The 14360-nt window shown below is 41.0% G+C and overlaps 1 protein-coding gene across 1 annotated transcript; it reads right to left on the bottom strand.

The window, feature by feature from the left end:
- Positions 1-4727: 4727 nt before the first annotated feature.
- MARS2 (methionyl-tRNA synthetase 2, mitochondrial) lies at positions 4728-7514 on the bottom strand. Its single transcript, XM_028509201.2, has one exon. It carries the CDS (start codon positions 7440-7442, stop codon positions 5661-5663), a length of 1782 nt encoding a protein of 593 aa, XP_028365002.1. The 5' UTR covers positions 7443-7514; the 3' UTR covers positions 4728-5660.
- Between the last annotated feature and the right edge of the window lie 6846 nt (positions 7515-14360).

Genomic DNA, 14360 nt, shown 5'->3' on the forward strand with positions numbered 1-14360 from the left:
CATTTTTCCCTGCCCTTTTCTCCTGTCTTCCATTGGATTGAGTTTTAACATTTCTTTTCATATGGCTTGAAAGAAGTACATTCTATTTGTATTATTTAATGATTAACCTAAAATATGTAACATGCTTGTTAACTTTATATCTTTAATATTTATAGCTTCTTAACCAATAGGTGCTTCTAGTCTAGTTCAAAGGAAGCCAGAGTATTAAAACAATACTATTCAGTGTGTTCCAAAGTAAAAGATATTACCCTTTTAAAATATTTTAATTGGGAAAAATGTATAATTGGTCATTTTTTAAATTGAATGTGTTGGATTAAGAAAATAGGACGATTCCAATCTATAACAGACAACCATAAATTAGTTTTTGAAGGTTCGTCTTTATGTTAAATCCCACAAACCAGTGATTGTCAACTAATGGGAGTATGTGCACAAGACATAGCCTTAGGAATAGTACAGTATTGAGGTTAGTAATGTTTTCACCACACTATGCACTAAGAAAGGTGGCATCATCCACTTCCACAGTTTTTCCTAGAGCTGTCCCTCCAGTGTACTCAATGACTCTTCCAGGCCTTCTGCAGACATTTCATTCCAGAATTCTTAATGACTTGAAGGCAGGTCCCATCTTTCCTTAGACCTGTAATTTTATTCTTGCAGATGGCACACTTTGTTTCCTGAAATATTCTGATATCTCATCTTGTTCTTAAGTGAGGAGGTTTTGTGGACTTTAAAATCCATGGTGACTTCAACCGTGTCAATAACCAATGGGAGTTAAATTCAGCTCATAGCCAAGGATGAAACTTCTATACTGTAGCCTTGCCTTGGTGAAGATTCAAGTATGGCTGAACCTCCAGAGACACAGTAGAGAGTGTATCATTTCTAATTGTTAAGGCACTGGAAGATTTTTGTGGAGATCAGCTCTTCCCAATTCCCTCCTCATCATGAAAATATAAGTAGAAACTGATTGATGGGATATAATCTTAAGCAGGTATTTTAAATATGGTCAAAGATTTCCATTAGATGGTTTCCTTAATTCAGAGGATCTGTACTGGGTAATCCAGGACTACCTAAATGCGAAGGAAGAGCCAGTTTCACCTCCAAATGGGTTAGTGGTATAAAGAGGAAAGCACCTTAGGCTGAGCTTCTATCCTTTGCCTCAGAAAAGAATAAGACACTCTTCTTACAAGTTAAAATCCTTACTAATTAACTTTAATTAACTTGGTTGTTACTGTTCTGGCCCTTCAAGCAATATTAACCTCCAAATTTGGTGTTACTATTGATAAAAATGAATCAATCCTATCCGAAGTTTCTGTACAAGGGGCAAGGCTAGCTGTGTTGTGCTGAAATGACATTTAATGCCATCTTCGTTTTGCAGGGGACTCAAAACTTTCTAGAACTGATCCCCCTAACCTGAACCCTAGCTCCCCCCAAGCTCTATGAACTAGTAACCCTTTGCTTCAAAAATAGATACATGGCTGTATATCTATGGGTGTATATCCACACCCTTTGAGGTCCACTGATACTATTCACTCTGGAAAAAGGGCAGTGACACACCAAGATTTACAGCACCCCAGACCTCACCAACAATAGTTGTCCTGTATCTGGTAGAACTGTGGAGACAATGCCTCCAGGAGGCAATTAAAGGTTATCATAAGCAGCTTTATGGATCAGATCTTAGTCAAGAGGCATGGTCTCCCCCGTAACTCAAGGTTATACTAATGTAGGCCAACACTACAACTGTATTTACTAGGGGTTGGGCACAGTTCCAGGAAACTATCCCTACCGTAATGCCCGAGGAGGAATCTTGAATGCTTGGTACTACCACATGCAGCCCAGGTTACATTGTAAGTCATTCTAGGTGGAGTTCCACAACTTGATCATCTACTGGCTTTATTTCAGTTTTAGAACTTCCCAAATCTAAGGACCTATGTCCCAATCACAGGTACAACTGCCAAAAAAACACGGACACACACACACACAAAAAATCAGAGTCCATGTTTCATCCTAGGCCTTCTTGAGTACTTTAGCATCAACTTTATAATAGACAATTTATCAGGCTCTTCTCAGCCCCTATGGTCACACAACTCCTTAATAAAAATGATGAGGCCCTGGCTGGTGTGGCTCAGTTGGTTGGAGTATTGTCCCATAAACCAAAAGGTCATGCGTTTGATTCCCAGTCAGGGTACATACCTAGGTTGTGCGTTCAGTCCCAGGTCAGGGCTTGTACACGAGGCAACCAATCAACGTTTCTCTCCCTTTAAAATCAATAAGCATGTCCCTGGTTGAAGATATTTTTAAAAAGAGATAGAGAAAGGAAAATGATAAAGGCTACTTCCAGAAAAACGGAGATTTCCATGAAATCAGAGACTGTCAATTTCTTGTTCCTGCCTATCCTTGACCTCCACACAGCCACAGGTCTTTTGACTTTCAAGATGCCTAATCTGAGTTCACTTGTGGAACAGCCCTCTAATATAGAATGGTCCAATTAACATACAACGTCTGTCCAGAAGGTATCCAGCCATGTAATATGAAAAATAGACATTTAATGAAGAAAATACAAGCTACAAGAAACATTGTACCTAAGACAATGACACCTCAGTCCTCTTCAAAGTATGAACCTTGGGACCTCACAGTTTTCCCAATTGCCATTAGCCACCCCTGAATCTCATCCACAGTCTGAAATCTCTTCCCTTTCAAAGGTGATTTTAGTTTTGGGAAAAGCCAGAAGTTGCAGGGTGCCAAATCTCGGCTATACAGAGGGCCACCTGGGCGATTGGATATTTTGAAAAAAATCTCTGCATGAGACAGGATGCATGAGCTGGCACGTTGTCGTGATAAAGCTGCCAGTCACCAGCTGCCCATAGCTGTGGCCTCTTGAGTCATCCAATCATTTCCATGGAGGAATGTTCAAGCATAATGCAAAATTTGATGCAGATTCATTGCTCCATTCCCTCAGTCATTTTGAATGTGACAGCCACACAGTACACATGCTCACTCAGCAGCATCTACCAACTGTGCTGACTAGTACAGTGAAGTCGTCATTGTTCACACATGTCTATTCCAGTCCACTCTCCTTGGCTGCCAGGTTACATCTATGTTGCACAAACCATTCTCGTTATATTAACAACAACTGGACTTTTTCTGGACAGACCTCATATACATTGCCCACAACTTCTTCCATGACTTCATAGATAGGATTGTAGTCTACTGAGTTGACAGCTTGTTATTACTATAATGTGACATCCTGTAAACACCTGATCAGTGGTCTATCATAACCTCCTACAACACTGCCTCCAAGAATAACCTACAATGAAAATTTGAGAGCCTCAAGGGTAATATTTGGGAGAAACCTCCTTTTGGGTCAAGGGATCCAAAGATATCAGATGCAGGATTAACAGTTCTGAAGCAGGGGATTCTTAGATGCCTACAAGTTTATCACCTTTTCTCAAAAACCAATAGGATACCCTCTCTTGGAAGTGCATGGCCTCCAGTTTTAAGTTTCACCTATCCACCACTTGACATTCTTAAAGTGCTGGATCAAACTGAATACATCAAGTACCCAAAGGATATTTGCTTTACCTCCTACAGAGAATTAAACTGGTCCATCTTCCATATTACCACAGAATAGGTCAGATCCAACTTACCACACCTCTTCACTCAAAATATCTTGTCTTCTGTAATAATTATGCCCTCTCCTCTTTGAATCCCCTATTTGCTTGTGCTGTTCAGTACCACAAATATTCTGGTAGCTATTTAAATGCCTACCCAAATTACAGATGGCACAAAAGGAACTCCATTAACACCCAGCAAGCCAAGGCCCCATGTACTGACCAGCACTAGGCCATAGGAAAGCTCAGTCAAGTGGAAGACACCATCTCTCCACTCATGACAGGAACTATAAGACTTCAGAGGCAGAGGTTATCACTGCACTGGTTTCCCAAGTCTTCTTTCCTTCCTCCATGTAAATACATCCCGTGTCTTTCACTATGCTACTCTTTCCAGCCCTAGGAAATACTATACTCCATTCTGGGCCCAGTAATCTGCCATAATGACCCCAGCGAAAGCCCAAGATTCCATTATAAAGTATAAGAAGTATCTGAAGGAACATCTGTAGAAACAGTCCTTCCACCTTTAGAATGCCTTGAATCATTCTTTTTTAAGCAATGTTTCCAAGCAAACTGAAATCTCTCAACAGAAACAGGAACAGTAGCACATAGAATAAGCTTGGGGGGAACTAGCAGCATAATAATTTAGTGAAGCCTCTCTGCTTGCTACCATGCTCAGAATGGGTATTTCAAGGCAAATTCTCATTTAAACTTTGGCTTAGCCATGCAATCAATCACCTGAGATATATAACGTTGGCTGTGTTGTAATCATTGTATAAATTGATACCTTAACATCTTCTCTGTGGTGTTCCCCTATGGAGCCTTGAAGAGATCCCTAAATCCAGTTTGAGAGTTCTTGGAGCATCAGTCATTTCGGCCCTTCACATTCACCTTCAACAGATGCAACAGTACATATCTGAATAAGGTACTTACAAATTTTAAACTTTCATGATTTAGGTTAAAAGAGCAAAAGAAATAATAAAACTTACTGAAAAGTAAATGTACTAACATTTATAACTGTTTTATGATTTCTGTATTGTAGATCCAGACTGACCAAAAGAAATTGTGTGAATTATGTAAGTGAATAACAAAATTAAGAAATATAAAGAAAACACTGCCCTTTTGAACAATTTAATTTTTTAATCATACCTCTAAATCTACTGTTACTAATGTTTTAAATTTTAACATACCAAGAGCTTCATAACTTAGATAGTTCAAACACACTTGATACATTTACTTATTAGCTTTTTAAACATTTAGAATAAATGCCCTGTTTCAGTAGTCTGAAATGAACTAAGGACCCTGGTCTTTTTTTCATTGCTTTATGTAAAACAGCAATGGTTGCAGTTATCCCTCATTTTGAGAAAAGCAATAAAAATTTTCTTTAAATTCTGCAAAATGAGCAGAAAACAATTATGTTCTAAAAATTCTAAAACCTCAATGTTAATATGTGAGACTAGAGCCATCTACTGGTTGGAGTGTAATATTACAATGCACAACTCGGACTTAGACAAAGTATAGGAAGTCATGGTTGTAAAAACAAAATAAAACACGGTCAAAAATCTAGTCTAGGACACTGATTTTTAAAGATTTAATATGAGAATCTCTTTTCAAAAGGAGAATCAACATATGTAACAAAGTAGACCCAAAAGTTGAGGTAAGGGGCCTCCAATCCCCCATTCTAATTTGCCCAGCAGATGACAGGCCAATGGAAAACAAGCCATCAGAGGTAGTCTGGCAAATAACCTAACTGTGGTTGGGAAGGAGGCACAATAAGAAGGAATAGTATCAGCAAAGTTGCCTGTTACCCGTCTTTCCCCTAGAGACGTCTTAGGGACACAGGTGTGCAAAGGACAGTGGTTAATGGGCACAGAGAACTGAAGAGGTAGGGGTGGCCACCTGAAAGGTTGTAAAACTCTTCTCAAAGGGACACTGCTTATGTGCTCATGTGATGCAACACTTTAGAAAACATTAATATAACTTTCCTGAAAATGCAAAATAAGAAAATAACAGATTTGCTTTTTTACCACAAGCCATAAACCACTAAGAACTGAGTTTTTAGGTCCTATGGGCCTTCACCATCCAGGACCTGGACTGGTCCAGTCGTGGAAACAAGAGCCCAGTCTCAGGTCCTAGCCTCCTCCCTTCAAAAGGGCAAGGATGACCATAGAATCGAGGCAAGAAATAGAGTTCTCCCAGGCCTCTCTCTGTAGCAGAGACCCCCAACCTGGACAGCAGCTTGTCAGCTAGGCTTGGGGTGACAGGCTGAAGCAAAGTTCCAAAGATTCGCAAACATTCCAAGGCCACATGAAGCACAGTACCCAGCCAGGGAGCATCCACTGGGCTCTCCCAGTTCAACTTCCATGGTGCATGCCTTTGCACAAAGCCATTAGTTTGCCGGACACAGCTGGACACTGCCTCCAGAGCCTTATAGATCTGAAAGTTGGCATAGTGGTCTGCTACCTGCTTGGGCAAAGTGGCCACTGCATTCACCAGAGCATAGTCCTCTGCCAGAGCACGAACTGATGGCCCCGCCAACCCTGGCTCACTGGGAAAGCAGGTAGTACAGAAGGCCGGATAGGTCCCTGAAGGATTTATTTTACTGGCAGTGCATCGGTTCAAGAGACCGCCCAAAGCATCTGCCAGCTCCGAGTCTAGCAACTTAACGACCTTTTCATCATAGTAATCACAGTCCCAGTTGGGGACACCCTGACGAAGGAGAAAGTAGCGGAAGCCATCCACAGTGTAGCGGTCAAGGCAAGTTTTGGGATCCACCACGTTGCCCAAGCTCTTAGACATCTTTTGGCCACAGACTGTCCAGTGGGAGTGGACATAGATGCGGTGTGGTGGACTCATGCCGGCCCCTAAGAGGAGGGCAGGCCAATAGATAGCATGGAATTTGAGAATGTCCTTGCCTATGATATGAGAGGTGGTCGGCCACCATGACTTGAACTCAACATTTGGGTAGCCAATTACAGTAAGATAGTTGACCAAGGCATCCAACCACACATAGATGGTCTGCGAATCGTCCCCGGGCACCGGAATGCCCCAGTGCAAGTGGCTACTCCTGCGAGAGACTGACAGATCTGGCAGCTCCTCCTCCAGCCACTGAAGGACTGTGTGATGGAATGGCTCAGGGGTAATCACCTGAGGGTTGTCCCGCAGCCACCGCTGGAGCGGCTTCCGGAAGTGGGAAAGCCTGAAAATGTAATTTTCTTCCTTGGTCCAGGACACGGGATGCCCGCTTTCGAGAGATACAGGACACGAATCCCCTGACGGGCCTGGCTGCCGGCTGACCTTGGTCTCAGGCAAGAAGCACTCGTCGTTGGCACAGTACCAACCTTCATAGAGCCCCTTGTAGAGCAGACCCCGAGCCTCCAGCACTCCCCAGAAGTGTTGCACCGCCCTCCGGTGCCGGGCCTCGGTGGTGCGGATGAAGTCGGTGGAGGAGATATCAGCATCCCGGAAAAGCTGCTGGAACTGGGCCGAGACTCGGTCGCACAGCTCAGTCGGAGCCAGGCCTGCAGCGGTGGCTGCCTGCTGAATCTTCAGGCCGTGCTCGTCAGTACCGGTGGAGAATCGCGTGGCAGCGGCAGTGGGAACTAGGAGGCGACGTTGGCGGCACAGAGCGTCTGCTAGGAGCGCCGAGTACAGATGTCCAATATGCGGGGCCGCGTTCACATAGAAAATGGGTGTCGTGAAGTAGGCGCGCGCATCGTGGGCACAGTCGCGGGCACCGAGAAGGTCCGAACTGTAGAAGCGCGAGCTGAAGACGTCCAGGAGCGACAACCTACTGACCAGCGCGCGTCCTAGCAGCCGCAAGGTAGAAATTCGCAGCATGACGCCGACCCTGCCCAACCGGCGAAGGGGGCGTTCTGGCAGCACGTGTGTGAAGCGCGCAGGCGCAGCCGGGCATCTCTGCTGCTTCCGGCCGGAAAGCCAATGGAGTCCGGGCGGAGCGCGCGCCCTCCCCCTCCCGGCCGCGGCTCCGCCCCCGCCCCCCGCTGGTCTTGGACTTCGGAGCTGGAGGCGGTGATTTGCGGCGGCGCGTAAATGGGAAATAGCTTAGAAAAACTGGGCATAGGGGAGGTTATGAAAGCGGGTACATCTTTATTTTGCTATAGTATCCTGTATGACCTGCTTTAGGTTGTAGTTTTGTATTTACAGATCTGTTTTCCTCTCTAAGCTAAGCTACTTGAGGGCAAAAATTTTGTATTCGGGCACTTGTCCAACACCAGTCAGTAGCTGGCACAGAGTAGGACACAGTGTGCGCTGTCCGTAGTCCCTGGTCGTCGTAGGGCGCTGAAACATCATCTAAATTTTACCTCGGGACCTAGTGGACACAATGTGAAAGGGGCCAGGGAGAAAGGAATAAAAAAGATAATTACCTAGAGCACCTGAGGGAAGGATAAGAACTGAAAAAGTAAAGGAAGTCTTTAAACACGCTCAATATTTGTACAATCAACAAAAGTATGTTTGTAATGTGCCAAGTCTTTGCCAAAGAATATTTAGATCCAGGGAGATGGAATGTAATGTGATGTCACTGTGCACATAAGAATCAGTTTTCCAATTTTTTTCACAAAGTAGTTATAGTAATTTTTAAAAATGATCTTGGGATTCTTAGAGCAGTTTTTTTCAAGTTTGCTTTTATTGACAGAACTCGAACTCTCCCCAAGGGGATGCTTCAGGAGCCCAGAATTGGATTAATAGTAATCCTTGCTTCAGGGCATTCTCTCATCTTTGGGCTATGACTAGCCATCTCTTTTTTTTTTTTTAATACTGTAGTCATTTAACAATAAAATAGAATGGAACACCTGTGAACTCTCAGCTCAACCTGAGAACTAGAAGTGGTTCTCTTAAGTGTGGTCCCAGAAAAGAAGCATTTGCAACACTTGGGACCTCGTTAGAAATGCATACTTAGTACCCCCCACCCACACACACACACCTACTGAATCAAATTGTGCGGGTGGGACTCAGCAATCTAGGTTTTAATGAGCTCTACAAGTGATTCCGAAGCACATCCCAATTTGAGAACCACTGAGCTAGATTACCAGTGATTTAGATGTGTTCCTTTCTCCTTGTCTTCCTGTTCTCCCACAGGTAATCATTGTCGAATTTTGCACTTTTGCATTCATAGTATCACATATAGAGTATGTCTAAGCAATGTATGGTTTCATTTTGCTGGTATTTAAACATTTTTCAAATGATATTATACTACTTGTAGTCTTCAGCTTGCCTTTTCCCCCTCAACATTTTGTTGCTAAAATTCATCCATGTTTTTTGCACCTAACTCTAGTTAATCCATTTTGACTGCCTTATAATTTTTTAATGGAGGCATGGAGTAAATAGGATCTGATTTCTGTGGTGATATGGAAAGTGGACCAGTCAATTTTCAATAGGAGTTACAATAAGTACAAATATCCTTTGGGTAGTTAGTGCTCTATTTGATTCAGCAGTTTAAGTAGGACAAGTGAGGGACAGGTGAAACTTAAAATTGGAGGGTATGTAAACTCTTCAGAACTAGGAAACAAATCCAGGCTAAGTGTCAGAAAAGTCAGGTTCTCCAACAGTTCTCCATACCCACCCACCTTTCCTTTCTATAGAATCTATTCTTTAGCATACAAACATGCTATTTTTTTCCTATCTTAAAAAAAATACATTTTTTCCTTCCCTTTATAGCAGAACTTCTTGAAACAAATGGCTGTTGATGCACATTTAAGTGGTCTAAGCTTTTCCTCTTAGGAAAACCCTCCTGCAGTGTACTTTCTCATGTATATTTCCTTGTACTTATATGCTAAAGTTTATCTTGGATATATATATATCTAGGAGTGATATTACTCAATCACAGAGGATGTGAATGTGCAATTTTTAAAGATAATTAAAAATAAGTCAAAATACAAATCTTAGACTATGTAACTATTAAGTATGTGATGACTATGGCAATTCTAATCATTAAAAAAGTGTTTTATTCAGTAGTGTTTTCAATAATTCATTAATTAACAAGGAAATGCGACTATGTTATGGAACTTACAGTACATTAAACAGTTAAAACTTAATGTTCTGCTAGCTTGTGAATGCTGGAGAGCATAAACTAGCTTTTTCATCTTGGTGTCCACATAGTGCTTTACATGTATAATAGGTGCTCCATAAAAAGTTGTTGAATTATTGTTAGATTTACTTTAGAGCAGGGCCTCATCAGATAGATTGGATTTAAAAGTTACTATTATGCAAGAACTTTTCTTTGTAGGAAATGGGTTGGATGATACATAATTATCTGTTAGAAACATTAAGACTGGTGAACTTAAGTGGTCCAAACTTGAGTTGTAACTGAGAATAAGGAGCTACCAGTTACGGAGGATGTTTTCATAAAGTTCATTCATTCATTAAAGGACTAAGTGAGCCCACAGTAGAACACAGGCAAGAAGAGATAACACATCTGCGTTCATATTCAGCCACATAAAACCCTGCCTACCCTTGGGGAAGCTCCATTTAAAATACGGAACTGAAAGCTGTCCCTGAAATCTACAGTTGGCAACAAACAAATATAATTCAGCCTTGGCCAGTGTGGCTCAGTTGGTTGGAGAATCGTACTGTAAACCAAAAGTTTGCAAGATCGATTCCTGGTCAGGGCACGTGCCTGCGTTATGGGTTCGGTCCCCAGTTGGCCCATGTGCAAGAGGCAACAGGTTGCTGTTTGTCCCTCACATCCAGGATGTGAGCTGTTGCTCCCTTTCTCTCTCCCTCCCTTCCCCTCTCTCTAAAAGCAGTGAAAAAATGTCCTCGAGTGAGGATAAAAATAATAAATAAAAATAAATATATATCAAATTCAATACAGAAAAAATAACCAATGTTAGAAAACATTCCCAAATTTTAATTATTATAAGTACTCAATATATGACAAGCCTGGGAAACATGATGGGTAAGAGATTATCTGTGAAAACAAGTGTGGTTGTAACAGCTGGATATCTGCGTGGAAGAGAACTGACTTAGATCCATACCTTACCTTTTATATTATGATTTCCAGATGCATTAGAATAAAATAGGAAGTACGGGTGGGGTGAACAGACGGAGCAAGGACAGTTAAGATTGTGAAACTACTGTGTATGGTATTATAATGGTGGGTACATGTCACACATTTGTCAAACCCAGGATATGTACAACACCAAGTGGGAACCCTAATGGAAACTATGGACTGTGGTGATAATGACAGCAGTGCAGTTTTGTTGGTAACACGAATCACTCACTCTGCACTTGACGTTAGTGGAAGGTTGTGCGCATGTGGGGACAGGAAGTTCTCTGTACTTTCTACTTGGTTTTGCTGTGAATCTAACATTGCTTTAAAATATCAAGTATATTTATTTTAAAAAAACAAATCAGAACATTTGTTTCAAAATGAGAAGTAATACTATTGACGAAATGTACATTTTTGTTAAGGACAAAATGGAGGGGCAGAAATTTTTCTTGACTGGAAGTATTTGTTTAAAAATGCAAAGGCATTAAAGAGGTGTGAAACAAATATATGAAGGTCTGTCCAGGAAGAATCCAGCCATGTAACATGAAAAATAGAGACACTTACTGAAGAAAACATAAGATACAAGAAACATTATACAAAAGACAATGATGCCTGAGTCCCCTTCAAAGCTATGACCTTCTCGAGGAAACCTGGTTCATTGGTAGCAGTTTGAATCAAGTCACTAGCAACTGCAGCACGATGTTCCTTCTGCTCTGGTAGAAGCCATGAAACGAATTTTGCCAGGACACGTTTCATGCCAAGATCCTGTGCCAATATCTCAACACAGTAGTTTCTGGAATCCCCAGATCAGCTTCTAGTTCTTACACTGTCAGTCACCCATCTTTGTTGATTGCAGCCTGTACACGTTCAACATTCTCAGGTGTTCTGCTTGTCGCAGACCTTCCAGAACATGGATCACTTTCAACAGATTCTTGACCATCTTTGAAGCTTTTGTGCCACACTTTTATTTGTGCTATACTCATTGCATCATCCCTAAAAGCCTTCTGAATCATCTGAATATGAATAGTTTCCATGGAGAAATGTTTAAGCTTAATGCAAATTCGATGCAGATTCAATGCTCTACTCATTCAGTCATTTTGAATGTGACAGACACACTGTACATGTGCTCACCCAGTGGCATCTGCTGCCCCCACTGACTAGTACAGTGAAGTCGTCATTGTTCACACACGTGCATTCCAGTGCACTCTCCTCGGCTGTTTACAGCAATGCTGCACAGACCATTCTTATGCTAACAATGGTTGGACTTTTCTGAACAGATCTCATATGTGATAACCAACAAAAACTTATTACTGTCCAAAATGCAGTTTTAAAGAAAAAATATATAAGGTTAATACGTTAAATAGTTCTATGGCCAACCACATATTTCTATAAGTAATATAAAGAATTATTTACTCATTAAAATGCATTTTCTCTTGCTTTCTAACTGATTTCCTTGTACGTAAACTATTTCCTTTGACCATTCATGAAGCAGAATCTAAGTATTTAAAAAATACTTAGGTGGGGAAAAAAGTAATCTTTACAAAAATCTTCACTATGCAAATTTGAAAATAGTCAACGTGTTACTTATTTAGCACCGTACTAATACAGTGAAATCCTACATAGCTGTTAAAATAGCAGGAATGTGTGCCACATTGATACATGGAAATGTGTTTTTAAAATATCATTAAGGGTCAAGTAAAATTTAATTTTGTTAGACTTTGGAGACAAAAAATGATTACTCAATGGCTCAATTGTAAACTAAAGGAACTATAGTTCCATTTACTAAAGATAAAAGAAGTTCTTTAAGGACATATGACACATCATATTCACTCATTCATTCGTCCAGTCATATTTAGCCATCCTGCGGTGGTCTCCTGACCAACCAGTCTCCCTCCATTCTTGCTGTCTCGTCTTCCTCACGGCAGCCTTAGCGACTCACCAGAAAAACAAACTGATGCTCCTTGCCTACTTCAAAGTCCTTTGACTTTTTCATTTGATTACTTGATTCACCTTTTGTTGCCTGCAAGACAAAGTTCAAATTCCCTCCCTATGGCATATAATTCACTACAAATTAGCTCTTGCCTGCCTTACAGTTTCCTTCAAAGTTTATGTTCTAATAACCTGCAATTGCTTCATATTCCTTCAAGTGTATGTCAGACTGTCTCATGATTCTGTGATACTGCTCATGCCTTTCCCTTTTCCTGACACATGCTTCCCACCTTTACCTATTTTGTGTCTATTCATCCTTCAAGACAGTTCATATATCATCCTCCAAGCTGATTTGGAGGCTCTCCTTGGGTTCTGTAGCATCCTATGCATGCTTTATCTCAGCAGCTACTACATCATAGTGAAATTATCTGTTTATAAATCTGCCTTCCCCATTGAACCGTAAGTTTCTTTAGGGCAGAAACCATATTTAGTCATCTTGTGTACTCAGCCTGCATCTATTGCAGTGCCTAGAACATAGCAGGGACTTAGTAAATATAGTGAGTACTTAAGAAATAATCTTCAGAACTGCAGTAAAAACTAGTGAACTTCAAATATTCCATTTCCTATCATCCAGGAGCTCACGGCACATCATACAAAAGAGAACATGAAAAATGACAGACATGAAAGCACTGTGAATGAAACGAGTCACACTGGGTCAGAGTCTGCTGTCTTTTTATACAAATTTACCCAGGAATTGCTTAACACTAACCACACTCATCTTTGAGAATGATGGACTATGGAATTTTCCTCTGTTAAAAACCTTCTGAGAAATAATCTATTTAAAGACAAGTAGGCAGAAGGAAGAGACAAAAGGTTATAGTGATCCATCCCTCTCTCCGTACACCCCAGCTTTGAGAGTTTTCATGTGTCTTCTTCAGTATGATTGCAAAAATCTTTTCAAGCTTGTGTTCTCTACAATCTGAAATAAGATCAGGGATTATTTTGTAAATAATGGGAGTGGTGGCAGGATCACTTCCTTCCTATTGCTGTTCTCAACCCTGTTTTATAATGTAAGCATATTAACAAATTTATTTTGTGTTATTAGGCAAGCATAGTGTTAGGATGTGAGATAAGATTATCTCAGTCAACCTTCATAACAAGCACATGAAGTAAGTACTATTATTAACCCCATTTTATAGGGGAGAATATTGAAACTTGAAGAGGTCAAGTAACTTGCCCAAGATCTTGTCTCTAGTACGTATTAGAAGCAGGATTGAACCCTAGCCATCTGATTCCAGGGCTCTCAGTGTTGATGAATGCATCATACCACCTGACCTGTAAATGGTAAACTACAATAAACACTCATTACAATTATTCCATCATAAATTGCTCTCAACTTCAGGTAAATGGCAATCCATGAGACTGAATGAGCCCTTGCTGGTGTGGTTCAGTGCACTGAGTGCCAGCCTGTAAACCAAAAGGTCACAGGTTCAATTCTCAGTCAGGGCACGTGCCTGGGTTGCATGCCAGGTCCCCAGTTGGGGCATGTGAGAGGCTACTGACCAATGTTTCTCTCCCTCTATTTCTTCCTTCCTTCCCATCTCTCTAAAAATAAATAAAAATTTTTAAAAAGACTGAATGAATCAAGTTGTCAGTTTTATTGTTGTTTTTTAATTATGAATACTTTGGGATGTGTAGAGTGTTATTAGTTACCATCCATCATAAGCTTTCTAATAGTAGAGTATTTTAAACTTTAAGGATGTTGAGAAAACATTATCCACATATGTGTCCCTCCTTTGCAATTAAAGAGTCTTTTT

Source organism: Phyllostomus discolor, chromosome 4 (genome assembly GCF_004126475.2).
Source record: "Phyllostomus discolor isolate MPI-MPIP mPhyDis1 chromosome 4, mPhyDis1.pri.v3, whole genome shotgun sequence".
Classification (NCBI taxonomy): Eukaryota; Metazoa; Chordata; class Mammalia; order Chiroptera; family Phyllostomidae; genus Phyllostomus; species Phyllostomus discolor.